We start from the raw sequence: 27,823 nt of genomic DNA on the forward strand, positions 1-27,823 counted from the left end.
CAGAAGAAGAGAGAATTGATAGTTTAAAAAAAAACAACAAAAGTCTATGCAAACTATCTGACTCCACTAGAAAGAGCAATATAAGAATAATGGGTATATCAAGGAATGAGAAAGGGAAAAGGAAACAGAAAGCCTATTGAAACAAATAATAAATGAGAACTTCTTCAAAACGATGGAAAGAGCTGGACCCTCATATCCAAGAAGCTAACAGAACACCTAATTATCTCAATACAAAAAGACTTTCTTTGAAAAGCATTATATTAAACTTGTCAAAAATTAATGACAAAGAGAGAATTATTAAGGCAGCCAGAGAAAAGACTATAACCTATAAAGAAAACCACATCAGATTTTTCAGCAAAAGCATTACAAGCCAGGAGAACATAGAATCAAATATTCAAAATATTAAAAGAGAGATCACGAGCTAAGAGCACTATATCCAGCAAAGATATCCTTTACATATAAAGGAGAAATAAAGGCTTTTCCAGACAAACAAGCTGAGGAAATTTACCTCCACAAGACCTGAATTACAAGAAATGTTGAAAGGATCTCTTCTACCTAGGAATAAGACAAAAAGATTTAAAACTGTGAGTAAGATGACAGATAGACAGTAGCAGGAAACTATAACTTTATTTCAGAATAGGTGTTAAACACGTAACAAAAGTTACTGGAGGTGAAAGCAATAAGAGAGACAATAGCTTCTGCAATTTGGAAACAAAGGCACAGCATAAAAAAAGGATTAATTTGTGACATAAAAACATTAAGGGAAGGAGAAAAATACTGAACTTACACAGATGAATGGAGATAAGGTGTAATCAGAAGAAGAAGGACTCTTACATGTTAAACTTTTTTTTGCATAATGTAATGGTAATCACAAAATAAAAGTCTAGAATTGAGACGTGTAACGTAAAAAAAGGAAACAGGAAAAAAATCATAGACCACCACCACCAAACTAAAGCAACACACAGAAACATAAGGGAAAAGAAACAATGGAGATACAGAACAACAGAAAAGAAAAGATAAAATGGCCGTAGTAAGTCCTCAGATATAAATAATCACCCTAAGTGTAAATGGAGTAACTCACCAATTACAAGGCACGGAGTAGTGGGACAGATTAAAAAACAAGACTCAACTGTTTGTTGCCTTTAGATCCAACTTGGCTGTAAAGACAAACCTACGAAGAGGGAACCAAAAACCCCAAAATTTATTTATTAAAAAAATGTGTATTTATTTTTACATGCTTAAATGTAAAAGTCACCTTCAAAGTATGCTCCATTTGCTGCAATACACCTATCAAGAGGTTTTTTTCCACTGCTCAAAACAGTTTTGAACTTGTCAATTTTGATACCTTTCAGTGCTTCTGCTGTTTTTTCTTTCACATCTTCCACATCAGCAAAATGTTTCTTTCTTTGAGGACATTTTTTCACCCCAGGAAACAAAAAAAGTCACGGGTGAACAGGGAGGGTGGGACATTAGGGTCATAACGTTTTTGGTCAAAAACTGCCGAACACTCAGCACAGTATGGGCAGGTGCACATGTAAATCACCCATCATGAAATGGGCCAACACTTTAAAAGAGTCTTCAAAAAAATTGCCTGAAGCCGAATGGAGCCTCTAACAATAATGCCAGCTAATACACTGATACAGATGAGTTCCTAGAACACTCATCTAGTGGGGGAAGCCTATACCACATGAAGATAACCCTCTAGATGATAACTCCTTTTTTTCCCTGGGTCCACCCTTGCAGACTCAAAGTGAAGGGGTGGAAAATGATATTTCAAGAAAATCAAGTGTAACTATGCCTATATCAAACTAAATAGATTTCAAGATAAAAAGATAACAAAAGACAAAGATGGATATTTTATAGTGATAAAGGGGATAGTTCATCAAAAAACATAACACTTATCAACATATATGCACCCAACTTGGGAGCACCAAAATTGTTGCTCCCAAGCAATATATAAAACAATTACTGGAAGATCTAAAGGGAGAAACATACAATTATAGTAGGGTACCTGCATAGTCCATTGACAGCAATGGACACATCAGCCAAATAGAAAGTCAATAGGAAATAAATTAAATGACACATTATACAAAATGAACATAATACTTAACAGAGTTTTTCATCCCCAAACAATAGAATATACATTTTTCTCAAGTGCGCTGGAAAATTTTCAAGGACAGACCATATGTTGTGGCAAAAAACAAGTTTCAATAAATTTCAGAAGATTATAATCATGCCAGGCATATTTTTCAACCATAATGGTATGAAACAGGAAATTAACTACCAGAACACAGAAAAAAGACACAAATATGTGGAGAATAAACAATATGCTACTGAATAACTGTTGAGTCAAACAAAAAATAAGAGATTAAAAATTAAAGAGACAAACAAAAACAATACAGCATATCAAAATTTGGGGGATGCAGCAAAAGTGGTACTAAGAGGGAAGTTCATAGCATTATAGGTCTACCTTGAGAAACAAGAAAAATCTCAAATAATCTGGCATTTCAATTTACAGAACTAGAAACATAAGAACAAACGAAGCCCAAAGTAAGTAGAGAGAAGGAAATCATAAAAACTAGAGCAGATTAAATGAAACAGTACAAAAAGAGAGAAAAATGAAACAAAAAGCTACATCTTTGAAAATACAAATGAGATTGACCAACCTCTGGCTAGACTCACCAAGGAAAAAGAGAAATGACTCAAAATCTGTAATGAAATAGAAGTTACAATGAGCACTGCAGGAATACAAAGGACTATAAAAGAATACTATGAAATATGTCACCAAATTTGACAACCCAGAGGATATGGACAAATTCTTAGGAACGTATAACCTTCCTGGGCTGAACCAGGAAGAACCAGAAAACTTAAACAGATTGATCAATAGTAAGGAAATTGAAACAGCTTTCAAAAACCTCCCAAAACACAGAAGTCCAGGACCTAATGGCTTCACTGGTGAATTCTATCAAATGTTCAAAGAAGATTTAATAACTATACTTTTTCAAAAATATTGAAGCAGAGTGAATAGTTTCTAACTCATTTTATGAGGTCAACATTACTCTGATACCAAAACCAGGTAAGGATAACACACACATGCACACACAAATTATAGGCAAATATCTCTGATGAAAGTAGATGCAAAAATTCTTAATAAAATACTAACAAATTGAATATAATAATAAATAAAAAATACATAATGATCAGGTGGGATTCATTCTGGGATGCAAATATGTTTCAACATCGCAAATCAATTAATGTGATAAACCACACTAAAAAAATAGATAAAAATTATATAATTATGTCAATAGATGCAGTAAAAGCATTTGACAAGATACAACACCCAATTATGATTAACACACTCCATAAAATGGGTAGAGAAGGGAAGTCCCTCAACATATATGATAGACCTCAGCATAATATAATACTCAACTGTGAAAAACTGAAAGCTTTTCCTTGAAGATCAGGAACAAGATGATGCCCATTGTTATTCAGCATAGTAATGCAGTCCTGGCCAGGGCAATCAGGCAAGAGAAAGAAATGAAAGGCATCTAAATTGGGAATGAAGAAGTGCAACTATCACTATTTGCAGATGACATAATTCTATATAGAGAAACACTAAAGATTCCACCAAAAGACTGTTAGAAACAGTAAACAAATATAGTAAAGTTTCAGAATATAAAATCAATGTATAAAACCTGTGCTCTTATATACTATCAATGAAATATTAGAAAAAAATGAAAAAAACCATTTGCAATTGCAAAGAAAAAAGATAAGTGCTTAGGAATAAACTTAGCAAATGCTTAGGAATAAAAGATAAATAATTAGGGATAAAGGAAATGGAGGACCTGTACACTGAAAACCACAAGATGTTGTTGAAAGAATTGAAGAAGACACAAAGAAATGGAAAGATATTCCATGTTCATGAATTGGAAGAATTAACATAATTAAAATGACCATATTAATATACCACATTAAAATTAATGACCAAAATAATATGCATATTTAATGTAATCCCCATCAAAATTCCAATGGCATTTTTCAAAGAAATAAAACAAAAAAATCCTCATATTTGTATGAAACTGCAAAAGACCCTGAATAGCCACAGCAGTCCTGAGAAAAAAGAACAAAGCCAGAGGTACCTCACTCCCTGAATTCAAAACTACAATAATCAAAATAGTATGGCCCTTGCAGAAAAATTGACACACAAACCAATGGAATAGGATTGAGAGTCCAGAAGTAAACCTACTTATACATGGGCAACTACTTTTTGACAAAGGAGCCAAAAACATACAATGTAGAAAGGAAAACCTCTTCAATAAACGGTGCTGGGAAAATTTGAAAGCCAGACGCAAAAAATGAAACTACTCTGCTACCTGACACCATACATAAAAATGAACTCAAAATGGATTGAAGCCTTGAATATAAGACCTGAAAGCAATAAAATACATAGAAGAAAACGTAGGCAGTAAATTTATGGACCCTGGTCTCTGAGGGATTTTTATAAACTTGACCCCAAATATAAGAGAAGTAAAAGCAAAAATAAATGAATATGACTATAACAAACTCTCCTGTGCAGCAAAAGAAACCATAAACAAAGTAAAAATTCAATCAACCCAATGGGAGAAGATATTTATAAACATTACCTCCAACGAGTGACTAATATCCAAAATATAATGAAGAGCTCGTACAACTCAACAACAAAAAACAATCAATTTAATTAAAAAATAGGCAGAGGACCTGAACAGATACTTTCCCAAGAAGACTTACTAATGGCCAACAGGTACTCGTATATGAAAAGATGCTCACCTCACTGGCTATAAGGAAAATGCAAATCAAATTCCCCATTAGATATCACCTCACACTTCTTAGAATGGCTACCATCAATAAGAGAAGAAATAACAAATGTTTGATAGAATGTTAAGAAAATGGAACGCTTGTACACTGCTGCTGGGAGTATAAATTGGTGCACCCTCTGTGGAAAATAGTATGAAGGTTCCTCAAAAAAACTAAGAATAGAGCTACCATATGACCCAGCAATCCCTCTTCTGGGTTTCTACTTGAAAAAATTTGAAAACACTTACTTGTAAAGCTATATGTACCCACGCTTATGTTCATTGCAACATTATTCACAATTGCCAAGGCTACTGTGAATAATCTAAGTGTCCTTTAATGGATGATTGGATAAAGAAGATGTGGTACATGTATACAATGACATACTACTTAAGGCATAAAAAATATGAAATATTGCCATCTGCCACAATATGGATGGATCTTGAGACTATCATGACAAGTGAAATAAATCTGGTGGAAAAGGACAAGAACCATATGATTTCACTTACATGGGGGAGCTAAAACGAAAGCAACAAATGAACAAACAAAACAACCCTTATAGACACAGACAACAATACAGCAGTTACCACCGGTGAAGGGGAGGTTGAAAAAAGCACAGGGAGTCAAAATATGATGATGGAAGAAAACTAGAGTCTGGGCGATGAGCACAGAATGCAATATACAGATGTATTATAGAATTGTGTACCTGAAACTTATATACTGTTATTAACCAATGTTACCCTAATGCAATTAATTAAATTTAAAAAAGAAAAAAATATTCACTTCTTACAAGCTGTATTTCTGGAGATAAGGACTCTGGACCTAATTGGAATAGACCCAATGAAAACAATATTCAGAGAAAAGAAGCCCCGAGGTCTGTGACGTTTGAGGGAGCTAACAAACCTTTCCGTATTTACCAGAGTGTTTTAGCAGGCAGGCTTTGCTCAGTTTGTGTCACAGTCGGATCCTGAGTCAGAAAATGATTTCATTGATCTACTCTGCTCTTCAGTCTTAATGCCTCCATTGATTAAGTAACTGAGATTATGTGGGAGGAATATCATAACAGTAAAAATGAATGTTCTTTTAAAGTGTAATTAAAAAATGCTATTGAAGAATTTTTGTATGTCAAAGACATTTGAAGACTTTCTGTACTAATGTGAAGGATTTTCAGCTTTAATTACTCCTCCCATGCTCACCGGGGTGGATGGAAAGTAGTCCTCCAGGTCATGAGTGTTTTTTAAATTAATGGGGTCACTTGGGATCAAACAGCACTAGTTCTTGAGAGGTCAGTGGGTACCTCATAAGGAATTTGAGACTCCCTGGGATTCCATGTAAGGGTCTGGACACTTGGAAAGTGACCCCTTGGGAAAGTCATGCCCAAGCGTGTACCATGGAAATAACCAGACTTTCAGAACACAGCAACACTGGGTTCACATCCCGCTTACTCTGTGGAGTTCATTCTTTATCCTTTTTGATTTTCTCAATTGTAAAATGCAGATAAAATCATATAGGATAATTTATTTGATACAGTTATGGTGAAGAATAAAAAGAGATTATGTCTCTAAAAGGCTTAGCAGAATACCGATACATAGAAGTTGCTTAATCAATATCTGCTCCATTTCCCTGAATGAGAGGTAAAGAGGCTATGGGGGTTGGGGTGGAATGAGGAAAATAAGGGTTTTTCCTTCAATCAGTGTGCTGAAAGGTAGAGTGAGTGCTACTGGCTTTTCTGCAACTCAAGTGAGAAACTCACTCTCAAGATGCCCGGGGAGACCTAGGATGTACCAAAACACAGCCCTAAGAGGGAATGTGACTGACCGGTGGTGAGGAGAACAGCACAAATGTCAGACAGATGGACAGGTTCTAACTCCCACTCTGCCACTTTCTAACTGCGTGCTTTTGGCTAAACTATTTAAGCTCTCTGCCCTATTTCCCTGGATGTAAAGTAGTTATAATGATACCTGTCTCATAGAGGTGCAATAGACCCTGTCTGCTTGGCTAACCCATTTCTTTCATTCTCTGAGACTGGGTTCTCCACTCTCAGGGAAGGGCTCTTGTAGCCATGCTTATTCCTCAGGAGTATGTTCCCTTGCCTGCCAGAAAGGAAGAGAGCCAGCGTCACCTGACGTAGGAGAATCCAGCCCAGGGGCGGGGCTGACACAATCAGCTTCTCTCTCCTGGGGGAGGACTAAATGACAGGAAAGAAAGTGCTTAACACAGTGCCCGGGCTGTGATGAGGGGTCAGTAGTAAGTAAAGGCCACAGTAAAGGCCACTTCCTGGCATCTACTCTTCAACATACACCATTTCAGCCCACAGTAACTGTGATGTGAAGAGTGGGCACAAGCCTCCTGAACAGTGCTGGGGGCGGGGGGCTTTTCCCCAGGTTTTGCACTGACAGTTCAAACCAAGACACGTTCCTATCTTTACATTGCCTTCATGCCAGAGACATTTCCGAATGCAGCCTGTATTAAACAGTTTCCTCTGGAAAAGCCTGACAACTCTCATGCTGGAAATTTTAATGTCATGATCTGAGTATAGGTAGATTCAGATCTAGGATTGCTTATTTTTAACAAGTCCAACTAGGAAACAGCAGAGGTGAAACACCAATTCTAACCATGCCTCTTTCTCACGGGCACCTCAGAGTCTACAGCATTCGCCTCAGGAGTGACTGTTTCCTTATCCTGTCCTCCACTGGCTCAGCTCATTAAGGGAAGCAAAAGGTACTTGGCAAGGATCACATGTCATTTTTCTCATTAACTAGAACAGGCACCATGGTGGGAAAAAGATAGGGGGTTTCAGCTCCTGTGATCTTAAGCCTCCAAGAAAGGAAATGATCTCCTAAATAAACAATAAACACACAAAGAAATCCTTTCCTATTTTAGTATTAATCTCAACTATCAATCAATATGTTGAAGACAGAATTTTTATCCATCTATGTACTTTTCATCTTTCACAGTGTTTATTTTCTTTTCTCTTTTAACTCCCTACATAAGCGATATTTCCTTTTCTTTCTGCTATACAAACCCGAAGGTCATTTTGATTTATATTTTTTAAATAATTTTCATCCTAATTGAATTCTCTCAGCTGACTGTACAGATGAGATTTTGTTTTTCATGACAGAAAATTCATTTATATTCATTTATTCATAATTCATATTCTCTTTCTCTCTCTACCCGCCCCCCCTCCTCACCCCCTAAACAGAAAGTTTCATAGTTTGGAATCAGCCAACAGTGTGATTAAAGCACTTCAGACATTCCCTAAAGTTTTCACACAAGCGGAAAAAATTCTGCATTGTTTTGTGGATACCAATAAGAACTTAGGGCAAAATGCTATTCTTCTAGTGCTATGCACTGCATAGTAGTCACTAAAGCACAGCGTGGCAACCCCTACAAACACCTTCCTTTAATTTATGTGTGCGTGAATATATATGTATAAAAATGTGATATATATATATATGTAAAATTTGTAACTAGCAAAGTATAATAGTATAATCCAGGTTTCTTTTCAAAAGGAGCAACCAGTACAAATGCACAGCTGGGTATGGCAGAAAACACAATTAGACAAATTGGCTTTAAGAGTTACATAAGGTCTCAACTGAGCCAGTGAATGAGGAGCTGAATAAAACGTTGTGATTGCTGCTCTGGCGTCTCGAAAGAACAGACTATGTGTCTATGTGTGTTTTGGGCAAAGAAAAGGCAATTACTGGGAGTTATGGAGTATAGTTGGCATTCCATGAAAGTTAGACTATGCAGTGTTTCACAGAGGGCTGTGCAGGGGAAAAAAATGCTGTCCATGGCTTAAAGGGGCAGTCTGTTAGAGACGTGCCTAAAAGAAAAGATGCGGCAAATACTATTCTGAAGTTATATTTTTTGTGTGGGGGCGGGGGAGGGAAGTAAAAAAATTTACATAATACGTAACTTTTCAATAGTTTTATAAAAATTCTTAGAGAATATTAAGTACAAGGGAATATATTATATATTATTTCTCCTCTAGAAGTGAACCTTTTCAGCTAAAGCAGGTATATTCTGGAGAAGATAACAAGCAAAGTCTATAGTTTCAAAATTTTTCACTAAGAATACTCAAACCAATGACTAAATATTGAAGATAAGCACTCTTATAGGATTAGAAAGCTGAAACCAAATTACCACTTTTCACTATTTGCAAATAATATTATTTGCAAATATAATATATTATTTGCAAATTTGTCTCAAGGCAACTGAATGAAAAGTAGATATTCTTGTCTCTCAACAATCTCCCAGAAATAAATGAGACAAAAAAGCAATTGTCTGAGAGAGTCCTATTTTCTTAAAGAAAACATTTTGTATTAGTTGACAAAAGTACCTATGAGTCCCCCTGACACCAATGCTTATGGTATTTGAGGCTTGTCTCTCAGTGTGCAATTTAAAAACATCCATAAAATTCTTGCCAACAATAATAACGTCTTGTGTGTTGATGCTAACCACTAAAATCTCCATTAGCAATCTCACATTTAGTTTGTTAAACTTTATAATGAATGCTTTGAACATCTCTAATTTGCAAAGCATGTGTTAGAGACAAGTACAAAGACTAACAAAGTGCCCTCCCTCAAATTTATAACCTAGTGAGAGGGACGGACCGATTTGTTGGCAACTTTGTCACATACTTGATGGTTGTTCATCAGGGTTTTTCTTTTATTTTGATGATAAAGCAAATTATTAAGAGTATATTTTGTTTGTGTTACCATCTGAAGTATATTTTGCTAGTACTATTTAAAAGGGAAATTCTTTTATGTCACAGGTATGTCTGTGCAACTATCATGGTGTTATTATAATAAAGTATTATATATATTACATAAGTCATTAAGTTGATGATCAGATAACTGTTTCTGCATTATTATGGCAAAACATCTTGATTATAAGTCAAATAAAGACCCTTAACAGCAAGCAAAAAAGAAAAAAAAACCATGTAATCTGATGAGTACATATAACTACCAAGGTTTCTCATGTTTGACAAGACTTTAAATTCTTGTCAACAACTGTCTATCGAGTTATCAAATTGCAAATGTCCTATTTGGAGAAGTAACGTCCCTCCCATTTATTCATATATGAGAAAGCTTTTTGAAGTTGTATGTTTGCTAAGGGTATAGCAATTGAAATAATCTAAGCGGAATCACGGTTGGCAGAAAAACAACAAATGTGATTGTTCTGTGGCTAGATTCTGCTTCTCAGTCTAAACCTCTTCTAGAGAGGGAGAAGGTGGTCTGACACATCCTAAAAACTTTAAAAAATGCCAGAGAGGGCAAGGGCACCGTCTAACTTTCCCTTGGTTAAATGAAAGCTCTTTATCCTCGAACACCTCTGTATCCTAATACACCTCTGACACATAGAAGGATATTCGCCGTAGTTCAGTGAATGTTTGCTGAATTAAGGTACTTTGTGTACTTCTTCAGGCCAAAGATCATCATCAATCCTATGTTTGTTTTAATGATAGTCCACAGAGAAATGTTAAATAAAATACATTTCATTTGGTCTGATTACTAATAATTTTGTGACATTATGTTTTAAATAAGAATTCATTAAGACAAAAACATATAAGTAGAATGAAAGAAATAATCATTTGGAATAACCCATTTATAATTAAAAATTGCAGTTCATACTTTGGTGTGCTCCCAATTTTAGTTCCTACCAAGATGAGTAATGTCAGAAATAGTGTATACTTTCTACTGTGTTAGAACAAAAGAGTTGTTAGTTTTGAACTGATAAAACTTTTCTCCAAATCTGAATATTTCTGGACGGAATTTCTGGTTTGTAAAACCAAATTCAATGTTGATCTTGTCAGAGGGACTAGACATAAGAACAAAAACAGAGACAAACAAGAAAATAGAGACTTACTGTATCACGTTGCCTGTTATCTTTCCCTGATATTATCAAGAAGTAGTTCCATGTCAATAGTAACAACAAAACCAGTGGTATCATGTAGAGCTCAAAGTTCCAGACAACAAAGAGAAAGAGCTGGAGGAGAGAGAAGAGAGAAAAAAAGATGAGTCAACTCTACATTTCATTAAATGGACTCTCTTATCCATACTCCACTTCAAAAAACACAAAACTAAATGCTTCAAAACAAAAAGATTTATCTTGGGAAAAAAAAGCCTTGAAACTTGTTAGGCATTTTTATAAAAGCACAAGCGACCCCTGAAAATTCACAAGTAAGAGTTTTATTTTGTTTAATTTCTGTGAAGGAAAAACTGATATCATTGCATTGTCAACGAGGCAATTTTAACTTTTCTCCTTCAGTAAAGTCAGTGTGAAGTTGAACAAAATACAGTATTTTAAAAAAAGACAGGAAAATGAGCTTCACTACATTGTTAGAAATGGCTGGTCTATCTGCCTTAATAATAAAGAATGAATCACTATTTAATATCAGGGACTTTTAAAAAAATCTCACTTGGAGAACATAATGTAACAAGCATAATAGGCAGATGAAAATTCCAACTCTATACAAGAGAGTCTCAAAGATTTCACATTATGAATGAAAGCACTGCTACCAGCAAGTGTAAAAGAAAAGATTAGCTTAACATTGAACATTACCATAGAAATCAAAAAGCTATTTCAAAAAAAATAATTTTGCCAAATAAAATTTTTAAATGTCTATTTCTATTATCTTTTTTTAAAAACACCTACTTCTCTAAGTACACAAGTGATTTTTTTAAAATTGTGAGAAAAAAATATTAGCTTAGAAACTCACCTAGGTGGGCAGAATGAGCCATTCTAAAAGCATCTGCATTGTAAGTAACTAGCATCAGATATAAAGTGTGACTCTCCCACATCCCCCACCAGACTCTTATAATCCTGGGCAGATCACTGAGGTTTTCTGGGTCTGTTTTCTGAGGAAGTTTTCTGGGGGCTGCTGCTAAATTAAGATCATGTTAAGTCAGAGGATAGTTAAGAGCCAGATTCTCCTCCTGATGCTCAGCAGTCCTATAACTTTTTGGTGCCACACATATTTTCCCTTCAGCTTCTTCCTCTCTAAAATGGGGGTGAAACAAATATCTAGCAGAGAGGTTGTGAGAATTAAATAGCTGAAACATTTTAATGATGTAAACACTGTGTAGTATCCAGTAAATGCTCAAAACATACCATGGTGTAAATGATATCAATACCATACAAAACTCAGAAAGTTAATTATTGACTAAGGTTCTCAGGTAATGCATATTTTAATAGTGAAAACCAGAAAGTCATCTGCCTGCTAGGATTTAACTGAACCATAGTATAATAGGGAATTTGAGCCAGATGGTAACACAAACACCTTGCATTTGATAGACCAGAAGAGTTAGGAGGAGCTTTACCCTAAGTCGCTAGTGTCGGGAATAGCAGCACGGACCATTTGCAGCCTTCTTAATAAACCTCGGCCAAGTCTACAGCCTATTCAAATGGCAGAGAAAATAAAACTGTGTGAAATGGTTCCAGGCCTTAGAAAGTCACTCTGCCTTTTAACTTCTAAACAGAGCTTTATAGATCTAATCACCTCTAACATAATTTCTCTAATATTTAAAGTAACATTACGATATATTACTGTACCATTAGGAATTTCTAATGTGACACTAAATTTTAAAAATTGTATATTTTATTGAATTATTTGATGTTTATAACATAGATAGATACCAAAAGCATAAATAATGGTTTGGTAACCCAAGAAACAAATTTTGGACAGAATTACGTGGTAACTGCAGATTCAAGCTCCTGGGGTAAAAAGAAAAAAAATCTCAATATGCCTGTGCATCAAACAGGAGCCACATCTTTTCTTTCACCACAAAGGTGAAAAAATTTCTAGAAAAGGAAATATTTCCTTTTAATTTTTAAACTTTGCAAATAAATTATCACTGATGACTATGATTATTATATTAAAATGTATTTTTAAAAGATAATTCTTTACTTAGAATGTAAATTAAGGTAAATTTGGCAGCCATCAACACACATAGAGGGGAAATTATTTTTGGAAAGAATCCATACTAATTCTTTACACATTTATCTGTAAAATTTAAGTAATCACTAGAATATAAGTTCTTATGGGAAGGGACTTTTTCTATTTGTTCACAGTTCTATCCCCAGAGCCTAGAACAATGCTTGAGGCACAATGGGCAGTCAATAAATATATATTTGCTGAATTAATGAATGAATGAACACTGGGTTTCCAAGTCATTTAACATAAGTCTTCTTAACTATTTGTATTAGTAAATGCACTATAGAACCACTGTATAAAACCAAGTGACTTCAGGAAAATGTATACAGAATTACAACCTGGGATGCCACTAACAAATTTCTCTCTGAGACCCATAAGGTGGAAATGCCTTGTACTTCTAGGATGATTCTCTTTCCGTCCTTTCAATGAAGTCATGAATTGTCTTGTGTACTATGGTCGGACCACAGTCTTCTCAAATTCATTGTTTTTGCCAAGGACATTCACTTGACTAAGTTTGTTCTGACCTCATATAATTTCATTCCTAAATATACCAATTGTAATTTTTTTAACCTGTTGAGCATGTATATATTCCCCATTGTAATATCTATTTATTGGTGCTAGATTCCTGTTGTTGCTCAAAATAAACTGCCTTGCAGTATACATGAATTGGTGTTAGTTGTGGGCTAGATGTTGCATAGAATAAATTTTTGAGATGATAATCCTGTAAGTAATCAAGACATCTGTCATACCTTTTTCTTCTCTAGGTTCAACAACACTAGTTGCTTCAAGCACCAGTTACAAGGTGGTTTCTGGTATTCTACATGACAGACATCTTCTTCTTACCACATACAAATTAATATATCAGTAGTTTTCTTAAAGTATAGCACTCAGAACTGACAACACCTCTCATGAATACCTATGCTTATTGATATGCCCTTACAACATGAGCACCAGGACTCAGGATGGAGAAAAATATAGAGGAGAGACAAAGGAAGAAACTGCATTAGTTTTGTGGACTCTGGCAGCACAAAAATAGTCCCTTTTCCTACTGTGTGTTCTTTAAGAGTTTTACTTTTGGGTAACTACTCAAGGAATCCATGATATTGGAAGTATCTTTTAAAAAAGTATATTTCTGAAAACTACAAGACATTGAAGAAAGAAGTTGAACATGATACAAATAAATGGAAGAATATATTTTACTCATGGATTCAAAAAACTAATATTGTTAAAATGTCCTTATTACCTAAATTAATATACAGAGTCAATGCAACCCCTATTAAAACACCAATGGCATTCTTCTCGGAATTAGAACTACTAATCCTAAAATTTACATGGAACCATAAAAGACCCCAAATAGCTACAGAAATCTTGAGAAAGAACAGAGTGGGTGATATCAAACTATACTAAAGTACTACAATAACCAAAACAATATGGTACTGGGGGAAAAACAGATACATAGATCAAAGAAATAGAATAGCAAGCCCAGAAAAAAATCCTCACTTACTTGGTCAATTAATCTATGATGCAGGAGGCCAGGAAACACAATGAAGTAAAGACAGTCTTTTCATTAAGTAATGGTGGGAAAATTGGACAGATACATGCAAAAAACTGAAATTGGACCACTTTCCTACCCCATAAACAAAAATAAACTCAAAATTAATTAAAGATTTAAATGTTAGACCTAAAGTTATAGAACTCCTTGAAAAACCATAAGCATTAAACTCTGACACTAGCAATATCTTTTTGGATATATCACCTCAAGCAAAGAAAACAAAAGAAAAACAAATGAGACTACATCAAATTAAAAAGTTTTCCACTGAAGGAAACTATCAACAAAATGAAAAGATAGCCTACTAAAGGGAGAAGACATTCACCAATGATACATCTGATAAGTGATTAATATCTAAAATATATTTTAAAAACTCAGAAAACTTAACACCAAACAAACAATGCAATAAAAAAAACAGGCAGAGGACCTGAATAGACATTTCTCCCAAGGATATACAGATGGCCAACAGACATATGAAAAGATGCTCAATATCACTCTCAGCAGGGAAATGCAAATCACAATGAGAAATCACCTCAAACCAGTCAGAATGGCTATCATTACTAAATCAACAAACCGTGGTGGTGAAGAAGTAGAGACAAGGAAATCAGTGTACATTGTTGGTAAGATTGTACATTAGTGCAGTTACTCTGCAAAACAATATAGAGATTCTTAAAAAAATTAAAAATTTTGGGTACCTACTTAAAGAAAATAAAAACAGTAATTTGAAAAGCTATATGTACTGCACCTATGTTCATTGAACAATTAATAGCCAAGATAGGGAAGCAGCCTGAATGTACATCGGTAGATGAAGGGATAAAGAAGATGTGTACACACACATACACACACAATGGAATTTTATTTGGCAACAAAGAAGAATGAAATCTAGTCATCTTTGACAACATGGATGGACCTAGAGGATATTATGCTAAGTAAAATAAAGTCAGACAAAGACAAATACAGTATAATCTCATGTGTAGAGTCTAAAAAAGCAAAATAAGTGAATAAACAAAAGTAAGTAGACCCACAGATGCAGAGAATAAGCTTATGGTTGCAAAGGAGAAGTGATAAGGGGATGGAAACAAAAAAAAATAATGAAGCAATACAGAAATAAAAAACACACAAACAAGAGATCCTTGAATAAACTAAATACAACAGCATTTTTTTTCCTTTCTGAATATCAAACTGCGGATTTCAAACGTTCATGTGTTAACAATAAAATGTATTTATTGAACACTTGCTATGTGCATTCAAATTCAGATATGACATGGTCTCTGGACTCACATTGCTAAGAATCCATAAGCAAAAAAAGCAATTGTTCACTGTTATATCAGTAATAACATAGGTAATAAGGATTCTCGCATATTTGTGCAGTATTTAATTTTCTTTGCCTCCATCACTGTGGCATTCTTTCTTTATTTTCCTCTCTGTTTCTATCATAGTCTCCCCGCCTTTCCCCATCTCTCCCAGTGCTTTTATGATAAATAAACTTGAACTACCTACATTTTACTTTAATGTAATCCATTCCCCGATTCCAAACAAAACATGGAGTCCTATCCTTGCTCAGTAGAGACTAAAACTATTACAAAAACTTGGTGATGTTCTTTTTGAAATCACTAGATAGCTGTTTGAACTTACAATTAGAATTCTATAGCATAAAATCTTTTCATGAGACATTAGTCAAATGTTAATAAGTACACATAGCCTCCTTTATTAGAAAAAGGATATTGAGAGTTTTACTCATTATTCTGGATGTTAGAAGCTCTCTGTCCACAGGCCTTTGACGGCCAGCCGTGAGCGTGGGCCCCCGCCGAAGCTGCTGCAGTGTGGCGCGGTGGCCAGAGTAGGGGGGTTTGAATCAGGAGCGTGTTTTCATCGAAGCTCTCCAGTCACTGGTGATGTGACCTTGGGCAAGTTACTAGATTTCTCTTAGTTTATTATCTGAAAAATGGAATTTATAGTACTTACTTTGCAGACTTGAGAAGGAAATTAGCCCAGTGCCTGGCACCTGTAATATGCTCATTGAGCAGTAGGTGTTATTACAAGCAGGAATCTACTGGCTTATACTACACATAAGATTTTTGGCCCTTTTGCAACTCATCACTTTTTTTATATGTCTCTCTAGAATCCATAGATAATGGCTGTTTCAATCGTAAGAGCAATGTTAAAGCAGCCATGCCAACTACAGGAGGAAAAGATGATGAAAGGAGCGCCACTTTCAGTCTTTTTATATTTGGCTTGGGGTGACTGCATGCAGTAATAACCCCATTTGTTTATGTCCCGCTGTATACATGCCTTTTGTAATACCCTCCCATAATGACACTGGGATTGGGCATATGGCTTGTTTGGGTCATGGGAAGAATAGTAAATATGATGAGGACAGAGATTTAAAAAGCACTTGCTCCCTGTGCTTTGACTTCTGCACTCACAGAACCCCGAGCCACCATGTCAACAAGCCCAGGCCTGTCTGCTGCCTGATAAGAGGCATGTGGCATGGTTGCCTACATCACCCCAGCCGAAAGCCAGGCAGCATCCAGAAGCAAAGCTGCCTAACTGACCAGAAGCTGACTAGAGATATGTGAGTGAATCCTGCAGAGAGCAGAAGAAAGTCCTGCTGAGCTTGGTCCAAATTGTTGACCCAAAGAATCATCACTACAAAAATGGTAGTTACTGCAAGATGCTAATTAAGCTGCTAATTATGGAGTGGGTTTTTTTATAGTGCAAAACTAACTGGTATATAACAATATTTCTCTAATGGGACAATGTAGTATGGACCAGAAGCCAGCAAAAAGTGGTTTTAATTTTACTTCTGATATTTGATTGTCATAGGATCTTGGGCAAGTCAGTTGCCCTTTTTTTAAAGATTTTATTTATTTTTAGAGAGGGGAAGGGAAGGAGAAAGAAAGGGAGAAAAACATCAATTAGTGGTTGCCTTTTGTGCACCTCCTACTGGGGACCTGGCCCGCAACCCAGGCACGAGCCCTAGAATGGGAATTGGTCCCGTGACCCTTTGGTTCGCAGGCCGGCGCTCAGTCCTCTGAGCCACACCAGCCTGGGCTACCCACTTTCATTTAAGTCTATTATCTATAAAATATAGATGGTGATACCTGTTTATTTCACAAGTTGACTGTAGGAAGCAAGTGATGTAATGTATCTGAAAATGTTTTATCACAAAGTACTATCAATTTAATGTCTTTCACATTTAAAATTACTTCTGAAAAATTAGAGACTTTATAAACTAATACTAAAAGATAAGTTAATATAATAATTGGTCTTTGAGCAATTAAAGAGAATGGGTAGTGTTTTGTAGGGGGATTTGTGTGTGGTAGGGGAAGAAGGGGTTTGTTGAAAGAAAGTCATAAGTATTAAATACAGGGGTAGCAGTTAAAATTTTTACTACTAGTAAAAAAGCCCAAATCTTTACAGAAGCTCATTATTATTAGTAAATGGCATTAGCATGCAGTGTGGATTTTGTGAACTCCGAAGCTGAAACAATTAGGTTTTTAAATGTTAACAATTTTTAACAACCTCATGCCCATAGATATAAAAGAATCTTGTTCTGAACTAGTAGTTTTATAAACGTCAATTCCTGTCCATAATTGTTTCACTTTTAAAATCTCCATATCATTTATCTAAATTAATGTTCATCTTGCCAATGCTATTAGCATCAATGTTACAAAATGCAATCCTTCATTATCTATTCAGGCAAGACTTTAAGAGCAATCTACATTTAAATCATAAGTATTCAGAATGGCTTTTTGGAAAATATATAATTTACTAAAAGGTAAATAACATAACTTGCCCTGTGAAATATCTTATATCACATTGCATAGAATGAACTTCAGGGAGAAGGTCCTGGGAGGCAAGCGGAGAAGAGAGAAAATTATTATCTCATCGTCTAAACGAAGGAGCTGAGGCTCAGGAGTTTGGGGTTTGTCTAAGGACACCCTCTACTGAGTGGCAGACCCAGGTCTTCTGACTCCCAACCCGGTGTGCGCTTCCTGCAGTGCTCTACTGTCTCTGAGGTGAAGGGTTTGATATGAATGTCAGTGCCCGGAAGGCACTGATTTTTTAGGAACAGATCATTCAATTTGTAGATTTCTGTATCTCTATTTCTTTTCCTTCCTCCTGCTTTGGGATAACTACTTTTTCACTAGTGGAAAGAAATGGAATACCACTTCCTAGGTGCCCTGGTGAAGGTTTGGTATGGCAAAGAGGTCAAAAACTAAGGATTGAAGTAAGGTTTGTGGAGCCAAATTTTTTCTTCCCTTTTGCCCCCCACTATCTCACCTGGCTCTGAATAATCAAAAGTTGGCTATTCACAAGGTTTCTATTAAGTAGGGTTTCTTCTGTCTCTATTTAGAAGGAGTTAGCAAGGCGGCTATAAAGGCAAAGACTGAACAATGAATGAGCCAATTACGGTTTTACAGACAAAAAAGCGCCAAAGATTAAACAAACAAACAAAAAACCCTTTTCTACTCGGAAGCTAAGTGAAAGAGGGCTAAGACTTCTAACTTGTATTAAAACAAGGTAAATTATATAGAGGAAACTATTTGAAATATTAAGATTTTACAGCAACACCATTTCTTGGTAGGTGCAAGATAGGCGTGATTTTTATGTCTTTGAGTCTGGGGTGTTCAGTGTCCCAGGCAGGCCTGGGCTGCTCACATCATCCCATCCATTGATGCTCTCATTGAAGTACAGTGGAAGATGCCTGCATTCAATGATCACTCCGTGCGACATATGACAGTATCCCTGGGGGAGCGCACTTCAAAAAAATCATTTAAGTTGGAATATTGAATATCCTATTCTTTTGCAAACTACAGTATATTTTAAAAAGAAATCTCATCCAAAATGATTAACACTTCCTACTGTTCAGGAAAAAAGCCTGCCCTTTCAGACTAACAGCTGTGGATCATTAGCTCTCCAGTGATGAGATGTGTTTGATGAGTATTTTTCTTTCTAATTAAGAGATGAGATTCTCTATTTGACTGTCTCTTCAAAAAAAAGGGAAGAAAAAAATTCTCTGCCTACATGGAAAGGCCATCTCCTACAAAACAATTAATTATTTCCCGGCCCTTTTAGAAAATCCTTTTCCTCCCTAATTTCAATTCATTTTTTCCTTAAACTTAACTCATTTACACCCATGCCTTCACAGTATTAACCCATTTTTCACCCAACCTTCACCCTCTGATTTTTCTGTTGTTGCATTATTCAACAATATCTTTTTTCTGATTTTATATATATATAAATAAATATAAATACATATATGCATACATTAACAGAGAGCATTTGGTACAGAAATATTTTCTGATGTGAGAGAGGCCTCAGATTAGGAAGATAATTACTACCTAGTATTTGCCTTTTGGGGAATCAGACAATGCTTTAAAAAAAATAAACACTTAAAGGTACCTAACAATATATAAAAACTTGTTATTTTTAATTAATTAATTAATACTTAAAAGGAAACTTATTTCACTTTTGCCAGTAAGATTGGCCTTAAAGAACAAAGCTAGGGAATGTCAAGTGAGATCTCAAATTTATGGTTTTTCTTTCTGACAAAGCCATCATCAAGGTTGTGAAATCCCTGAATTAAAAACAGGATTGAAAAGAATAGTAAGAAGCAAATGAAAACACTGTTTGTAAATTAATCCTATCAATGGCCTCCTTAATCCTTTTTCATACATGGAAAGAAGGGAGAGAAGGAAGAGAAGAGGGTCAACTTTCAAACATTTGGGTGCTGGGCTGACATGTCTCTCCCCCAGGGCACACAGAAAGAGGCAGGGATGTTTTTTTGTTGTCCTAATGCCTGGTGTGACACAGACCAGGTACTGATGTTTAGTGAGTGGGACGGGGGGTGTGCAACATTCTCACACACATGGAACAGTCCATTACAATGAGAAGTTTTCCTGTCCAAAGGCTAACAACACTCTTCTTTGAGAAATACTGACAATTTCTCACATAGACAATAGAATATCCTACAATTAACCTAGAAAAGAAGAAACAGTATGTATATATACAGATGTATCCCCAAGAAGGCCAGGTCTATTTCCTAGATGATGACATGAATGAAGACTTAAGGGTTTAGGGAAAGACAGTGGTAGAGGGAAAAAATTACACTTACTCATAAGCATCTGCACTAGGTTCTCTTTTGCCACCTACTAATGTTTAATATTTTTTTAAAAATATGCCTAAAGAACTGGAGGTGAACCTTCTCTGCCCATTTATTCCCCTTTGGGTTAAGTCAAGCTGCACACGTCATCATCATGAGTCTTCAGAACTGCATCTTCTAGAGAGAGGGTGGTTTTGTCTTGATTTAACTAGCCAGATGGTATCACCACCTGCTCTAAGGTCTTTCCTTCTGGTTGGTTCCACTAAAGCCTTTGTACCACTGCCATTCAACAGAGGAGAGATCGGCAAAATGAACCTGATTAATTCCAGTATCATAATAGACTTCTCAAGGTGGTTTTAAAGTATGACACATTGCTGTCTTGAGGAGAGGCTTTTCTTTGCTTGGACAATTTTCTGAAGTAAACAGCAGAGAATTGGTGACAAGTTGGATCACGCCAACTTGTTCTGCTGTTTCCTGTGGTCATGGCACCAATGCCTTATCAAGCTCGTATACATGTTCCTACATAGGGCTTCTGTCTCCTCTCTCAATTAGAATGAGTACCAGCACGGTTCCCTCTGCTGCTTTCTTCCCAGATAGTTTTACCCAGACACCAAACTGACAAGACTTTTGTTGTGTTTTGGGCAGGGCGTGGGGGTGGGGCCTGTGTAGTATAAGTACTTAGAAAAAAGAATCAAAGTACACTCTCTACAAAATGTTCTTTTATATTAATTAGGCACATTATATCAAGAGAACCATCTAGGTCCATTCTGGTGACAGAATGAGTATATGGTTAGGATTAGGGAAAAAAAAAAAGAAAGAAAGTGGTTAAGTTCAAAGGCACAGCTTTGAATCAAATGTATATATTATAACTTAATTCATTTATTTACTGATAGTGTTAAAAAATCATTATTTACTCAGATTTACATAGACTAATAAAATACACATCAGAAAGTCCCAATTCCTTACTGTGTGAAATTGTACACTGGGTTTTCAAAGTGGCTATCTGAATCTTAAAGTCCACAATCCTAGTGCATTCATGTCTTTTCGAAAAGCATGGCTTGACTCTGTCTATTATTAAAGAAACAAGTGTGACAACTAGATAGGACTCATTTGAAGATGTCTTGCATACAACCCATGAAAATGCCTACTGAAGGATCGCCACAACAAAATGGACCAAAACAACCTCAAAAATGGAGGAATCAACTAATGATAGCATAATGCACACTATTTTCCTTGACGGAGATATTATATCAATAGAATCTGCCAGCCAGGAGGCTTGGGAAGTTATTTATTTATTTAGATATTTTCTCATTCTGTTTCAGATTACAAGTTGTACTGATATTTTGTGTCATTTTTATCAGTAAGAGATGAAAGGCTGTGGCTTTGCTTTGAGAACACTGACAACTCCAAAATGCAAAGCCCAGAGTATGTCCAACTTGAGTAGCACATCAACCACACATGAATAACTGATAAGAAATCCCTGCAATGTTGTGAATTTAATGTTAGTCAAAGTTTGGATGTAGAATGAAAGCTAGAAATGCTTTTAAATGCCAGGGGAATGTTGATTCTGTGAGGTCCCTTTCATTAGAAATTAGTACATTACCTAGAAGTTTGTAAGGCCTACTGTGGTACCAAGCAGAGTTTGTGTTGTTTCATTTTAATAGCTTTATCATTCCTAGCAGTTCTGTGTTCAAAGTCAGGTTGCATGCAGAGTCATTCTTGCAGATTACAGACCAACACATATTTATTGTTTTGAATGACCAAATATGGACAATTAAGTGGAATTGGTGAATTGGTATTATTTGGTTCATGAGATTGCTGGTATCAAGTAACAAGCACTCTAGAAAACACTTAAGGACAACATCAAAGACATGTAAGAATGAGTTAAGGCTATTAAATTCTTTGAAGCTTGTTTCTCTAGTTTCCCATTTCTCCAGGATCCAACTGGTTCTGGAAGGACCTGTGACTATTTCACCAGTATACATAAAGAACAGTCCACGCTGTAATTATTTTCTAAGTTAAAATAAGTGTTTTAATGTTGGTTCTCAATTTTTTTCTTTTATATATGCCTCCAGTGTCAATGAAAGGGTCATCTTTTCCCCCTCTTCTGTTTCAGTTATTATATAATTTTCTGGTATTACCTCATGCCTTTTATGTTCACAAACTACTGCTTAACAAATTTGTTGGATTAAATGTGATATTTTATTTAGGGATACTGTCTTACAAGTGTACTATTTCTATATATTTTCTAGGTCTTTAGAAGTGCTGCAAAAATTTATTAAGGGTAGTTATCTTTTTGAATCTGTTACCATACTATTTTGAAGTAGGTTATTGATCAATTCTGCTCTTTGTGTGTGTAAATGCTGTGATTAGACACACATATCTGATATCAATGTTTGCTGATGCACACAACATAAAATTTTCCCCTAAGCTTGAAATCTGGCTTCAAGGCTATCTCTGTCATGAACAGGTACAATATTTAGGGCAACAGCTGGCACGGAGTTGCTGATGGGGGGAAACTCCCTCTGTTCTGTATACTGTGCCAGAAAATAGGATACCCAGCTAACCAGCCAAACACATGGTAGTGAAGTCTGTGGCACAAGTTACTTTAAAAATTAGTCCTATAGTCTTTATACTTCCTATTCTTTCTCACTGAACAGGAACACCTTTTGAAAAACAGATGATCAATTATAGTGACTGCTTTTTTGATACAGTAGCTGATATGCAGAGGGTTGCCCTCTGCCAAGTTGTGGGATGTTTGGCACCATTCTGACTCATCCCCACCCAAATGATCTTACACAGACTTATCCAACTCATCATGAATATCTTCCCTGGGCTACTGATTTCCAATCCTCCTTTTTAATCTTCATAATATAACCTAACAGTGACTGCCGGTTATTCTTTGTCCAGATTTAATATCTTTATTTCAATCTCAAAATCACAGAGCCAAAGTCAGAGAGTGTGTTTTTAAATTTTCACCCTCATAAATAGATTTAAGACCTAATAATATCATATATTTCCCCTATCTTACCAGCTTCTGAAACTCCATCTCCCATTCTGTCTTATAATTTTCTAATTTTCTCCTTCACTGGTCTCATTCCCCCCAATCCCTCTGTTCTGGAAAAACTTCAAGAGTTATGTTTAGCAGCTCTAGCTATGTCTGAACATTTCTCTTTGCAATTCAAATAATCATCTTCGGCTGATTTTAACAGCCTCCTTTACTCCACTCCATCTTTTACCCTTGCTGTGTAATGTTTACTGATGAATGTCTTTCTCCCCATTTCTTAACAGATCTAAGTGGTCTAGTCACTGCACGGGAAGCCTCGAGGTTTGAACACTAAGTATACATTTCTCTTGGCTATTTTCCATACCTCTAAACATTCTCTTAAACGCAACAGGGCTTGTGTTGCAATGGTAACAGAAGTTATCAGAGAACACTAGTTTAGACAGCAAGCAAGCCGAACTCCAACTGTTCAAACAGCCTGACTTTTACAGTAAAAGGAAAGGCCCTGGGCCAAGACCACTGAGATGAGCAGGTATTTTTAGTTCACTTGTAGGCCAGCTCTAATGTAATTCTGAAATGTTTTCTTCAAACTACACCCAACTTTTTCAGGGCTGTCCAAATCTGTTTTCTTTTATAGCAAGTACAAATTCTTGGAGCAAGGGAAGCATGCGTATCATTTGCAATGCTGCTGCATGTCTATGGTGTTGATGCCCGATGGCTCAAATTAGTCCGCAAAACAGATGAGCGCATTGTAATTAGCTCTTGTCAAACTGTTAGAAATACAAAAACCATTTCCACTGTAATAAAAATTACAAAAAAGAAAAATCTCTCATCTCATTGTCAGCCAAAATAGTTCCTGAAATGTCTGGTAGTTTAGGATTCCAGAGTTCTAAAAGAAGGCCATTTCATTTTCAGAAAGCTTTCATTGCATTGACATGTAGATGCTGAGATGCGTTATCTTTCAGGCATTTTTGTGGTGTTTGATTGCCTATGGAACCTCATTTCTAAAAATGACCTGTTGGGAGTAGACACATTTTCTTCAGCCACATGATGTATGATTCTCAACACTTACACTTCTTTGAATAGTTTTTTAATTGAGATTTGCTGAACTTTTTCTAGCAATATGTTAGCATTATCAGTTGCCCCAAATAACTAAAGAGTGCATTCTGTTTAAACAAAAGAGGACTTAATTAAGGAGGCAGAATCACATGTTCTGATGGGGTAACCGTGATGTTAAATGCTTATGCAATGTTTATCAGTTTCTTAATGATGATTTACTTGGATATTTATTGTCGAGATAGTGACTCAATAGATTATATTTTGCTCAACATTTAAATTATTCACAACCTTCAGGAGGGTTCTGGAGCTCTCTGGAATTTAATGTCCTCTCCAAGAGAAATATGGGCCATTAATAAGTGGTGATTTCAAAAAGTAAATTTAAATACCAATGAAAAGGTAGTGCAGTTTGAGATTAGGTCAGATATAACAAGAACTTACAGTCTTATACTTGCTTTCAGAACTTTCCCAAAGATATTTCAGGTGAAATTACAGGAAGAAGCAGTATGTTATCAATGTGTCTATCTTTCATTTGATAAAATTATCATATACAAAACAATATAAAATTGATCAGAGAACTAAAACTATAAAGTTTCTAGAAGAAAACGTTGGAGAAAATACTTGTGGCCTTGGGCTCTACAAAGAATTCACAGGTATAACACCCAAAGCACAACCTAAATATGCATTTAAAAAGTTATACTTCGTTAAAGTTAAAAACTTTGGTGCTTCAAAAGTCACCATTAAGAACATAAAGACAAGCCACATACTAGGACAAAAGAATTGCAAATTACATACATATTTGATAAAGGATTAGTATCCAGAGTATATGAAAAGCACTTAAAACTTAATAGATAAAGATAAAACCAAATTAAAAATGGGGAACAGATTTGAACAGACTTTTCATCAAAGAAAACACATGAATGGCTAAGTAGCACATAAAAATATGATCAACATCAGTAGTCACTATGGAAATGTAAATTAAACCACAATGAGATACTGCTTTACCCACTACACTGAATATAATCAAGGCAGAAGACACAGAGAAATTGAAACTCTCATACATTGTTGGTGAGGATGTAAAATGGTGCAGTCACCTTGGAAAACAGTTTGGGAGTTTCTTAAAAAGGTAGACAAACAAATAACACATCAGCCAACAATTCTGCTCCTAGTCATCTACTCAAAAGAACTGAAAACATATACCAACATAAAGACTTGTACATGAATGCCCATTTATAACAGCATTATTCATGACACTCTCAAAATGGAAGCAACCCAATTTGTTTATCAACTGGTGAACGATAATCAAAACGTTCCGTATCCATACGTTGGAATAGTACAACAATAAAAAGAAGACACTGCTGACACATTCTATGTCATGGACTCAGAAACATTACACTAAACGAAGTAGGTTAGATATAAAACACCACACATATGAGATCTGCTTATGTGAAATGTGGAGAAAAAGTAAATCACTGGAGATAAGAAACAGACTCCTGGTTGCTGAAGTCTTGAGGTGGGAACAGGAATGACCGGAATTGGCATGAAGGATTTCTTTAATTTTTAAAATTGTTGTTCAGTTACAGTTGTCCCTATCCCCCCACCCCGGCTACGACTCTCCCCTGCCCTACCCACCCCCTACCTCCCGCATTCAATCCTCCTCCCACCATTGGCTGAGTCCATGGGTCCTTTATATGTGTTCTTTGACATGACCATTCCCCTACTTTCCCCTGTTACCCACCTCCCCCCTCCCCTCTGGCCACTGTCAGTTTGTTCTTTATTTCCATGGCTCTATTTGGCTTGCTTGTTTGTTTTGTTGATTAGGTTCTTTTTGAGGTGATGATCATACAAGTCTGTAAATTTACTAAAAATTAGTGATTTATGCACTTAAAATGGGTGAATTTCATGGTATATAAATCATACTTCATGAAAGTTGTTAAAATAAAAAGCAGTAACTTCCATGAAGGTAAATTCCAATCCAAAGACCTGAGAGAAAGTAGATCAAGGCAATGAATGATCATAGACCTTGAGTATGTCTTGCCAACACTCTCAAAATATTTAAAACACTAGTTGATGACACCATTTACATGCTAACTCTTTGGACAGATGCTGCTCCTTGAGTTCAGAGAAGTTTTACAAAAGGTATTAGGACATAGCTAAAGCAAACATCAGTATCAATCATTGCTAATTATAGTTAGAAAAGCAAGGTCCTAGAGGCAGGTGATGAAAAAATGGTAGCAAAATGCTACCACCCTAAGGTGAGACTGTTATGATCAATTCTGTAAAAGAAAATGTTAAATTCCTTACCCTTAGATTAAGAAACGGCTGAAAGGATGCAAGAAAAATGCTAAGAAAAACTCAGAGAAGATATGGGGAAAAGATAGAAAAGGAAGGAAGCACAGCTTAGAATAACCAGCTAAAAGGAAAGAGTCAAATAAAGCAAAACAGAACAAATCTTAGCCCAGGAGAATGGAAGTAGAGCATACAAGGTCATCTTCCCTGCCCGGAAGCAAGCACTACTGGATAAATACGATACTGTTTTCTTACTTTGCAGTCATGCTGGGGAGCTCTTTTAATTTGGGCCTAGAGTCTTAGGTTTTCATTTGAATTCATCAGGGATCTCTATTACCAAGTTACCTACAGTACCACCTATCAGGAAATAAAACTTCTCACCCCCACTTCCACCCACAAAAATAGCAGGAAAGCATTAGGAGGGATTTGTTTTATTTTTCTGGTCAGCAACAGTCAGCAGCTCCCTTTGGTTGATTGGGTTTGTTTTTTTTCTCGGGATATTACATCAAGAAAATAGAAATGAAAACTGCTGAACACAGCAGGAAGAGTGAAATAAATCTGAAAACCGCTTCCAACTGTTTTTATTCAAGCACTTCTAAAACTCTAGGATAATCCTGTATCTTCCTATACTCCTACATACATTTTTAAATTTTTTTTTCATGACAAAGCTTAATATATGTGTTTGTAAGTTAACTAAATTATATCAGGCATGGAGAAGTAGGTGAGCCCTGGCAGATTTCCCATTGTTTTTACAACCATTTTCTCTCTCTATCAAGTGCTGCAGTCTTACCTGGCTCCCTGTTCTGCTGTCAGTGCCATGGAGCTATTCTGTCTCCCAGGGCGACAGGTGTGGCTTTGTCCTCCAAGTGCATGACACGGGGCAAAATCCAGCTCACCTTTCGGAAGCTCGCTCTTGTGGCAACACTGCACTTCTTTCATTTACATCTTTGCCTTTCAGACATGTTTGACCACACTTCTATCCAGAAGTGTTCGTTAGGTTTCTTGCTCGAATAAAGACATCAACCCAGTGGAAACTCTGGATTCAGT

General features: G+C 35.9%; 1 protein-coding gene across 3 annotated transcripts in view; it reads right to left on the minus strand.

Annotated features, from left to right (window-relative positions):
* The window catches only part of MCTP1 (multiple C2 and transmembrane domain containing 1), a 457,836-nt gene that overhangs the window by 82,428 nt on the left and 347,585 nt on the right, over positions 1–27,823 (minus strand). For all 3 annotated transcript variants that reach the window (XM_054578606.1, XM_054578607.1, XM_054578605.1), the window contains one exon: positions 10,702–10,821. In XM_054578606.1, coding sequence (XP_054434581.1) covers positions 10,702–10,821 — 120 coding nt within the window. The remainder of the gene's footprint in view (positions 1–10,701; positions 10,822–27,823) is intronic.

This window comes from Pteronotus mesoamericanus, unplaced genomic scaffold (assembly GCF_021234165.1).
Source record: "Pteronotus mesoamericanus isolate MK-2021 breed Mesoamerican mustached bat unplaced genomic scaffold, CSHL_Meso_final contig_50, whole genome shotgun sequence".
Lineage (NCBI taxonomy): Eukaryota > Metazoa > Chordata > Mammalia > Chiroptera > Mormoopidae > Pteronotus > Pteronotus mesoamericanus.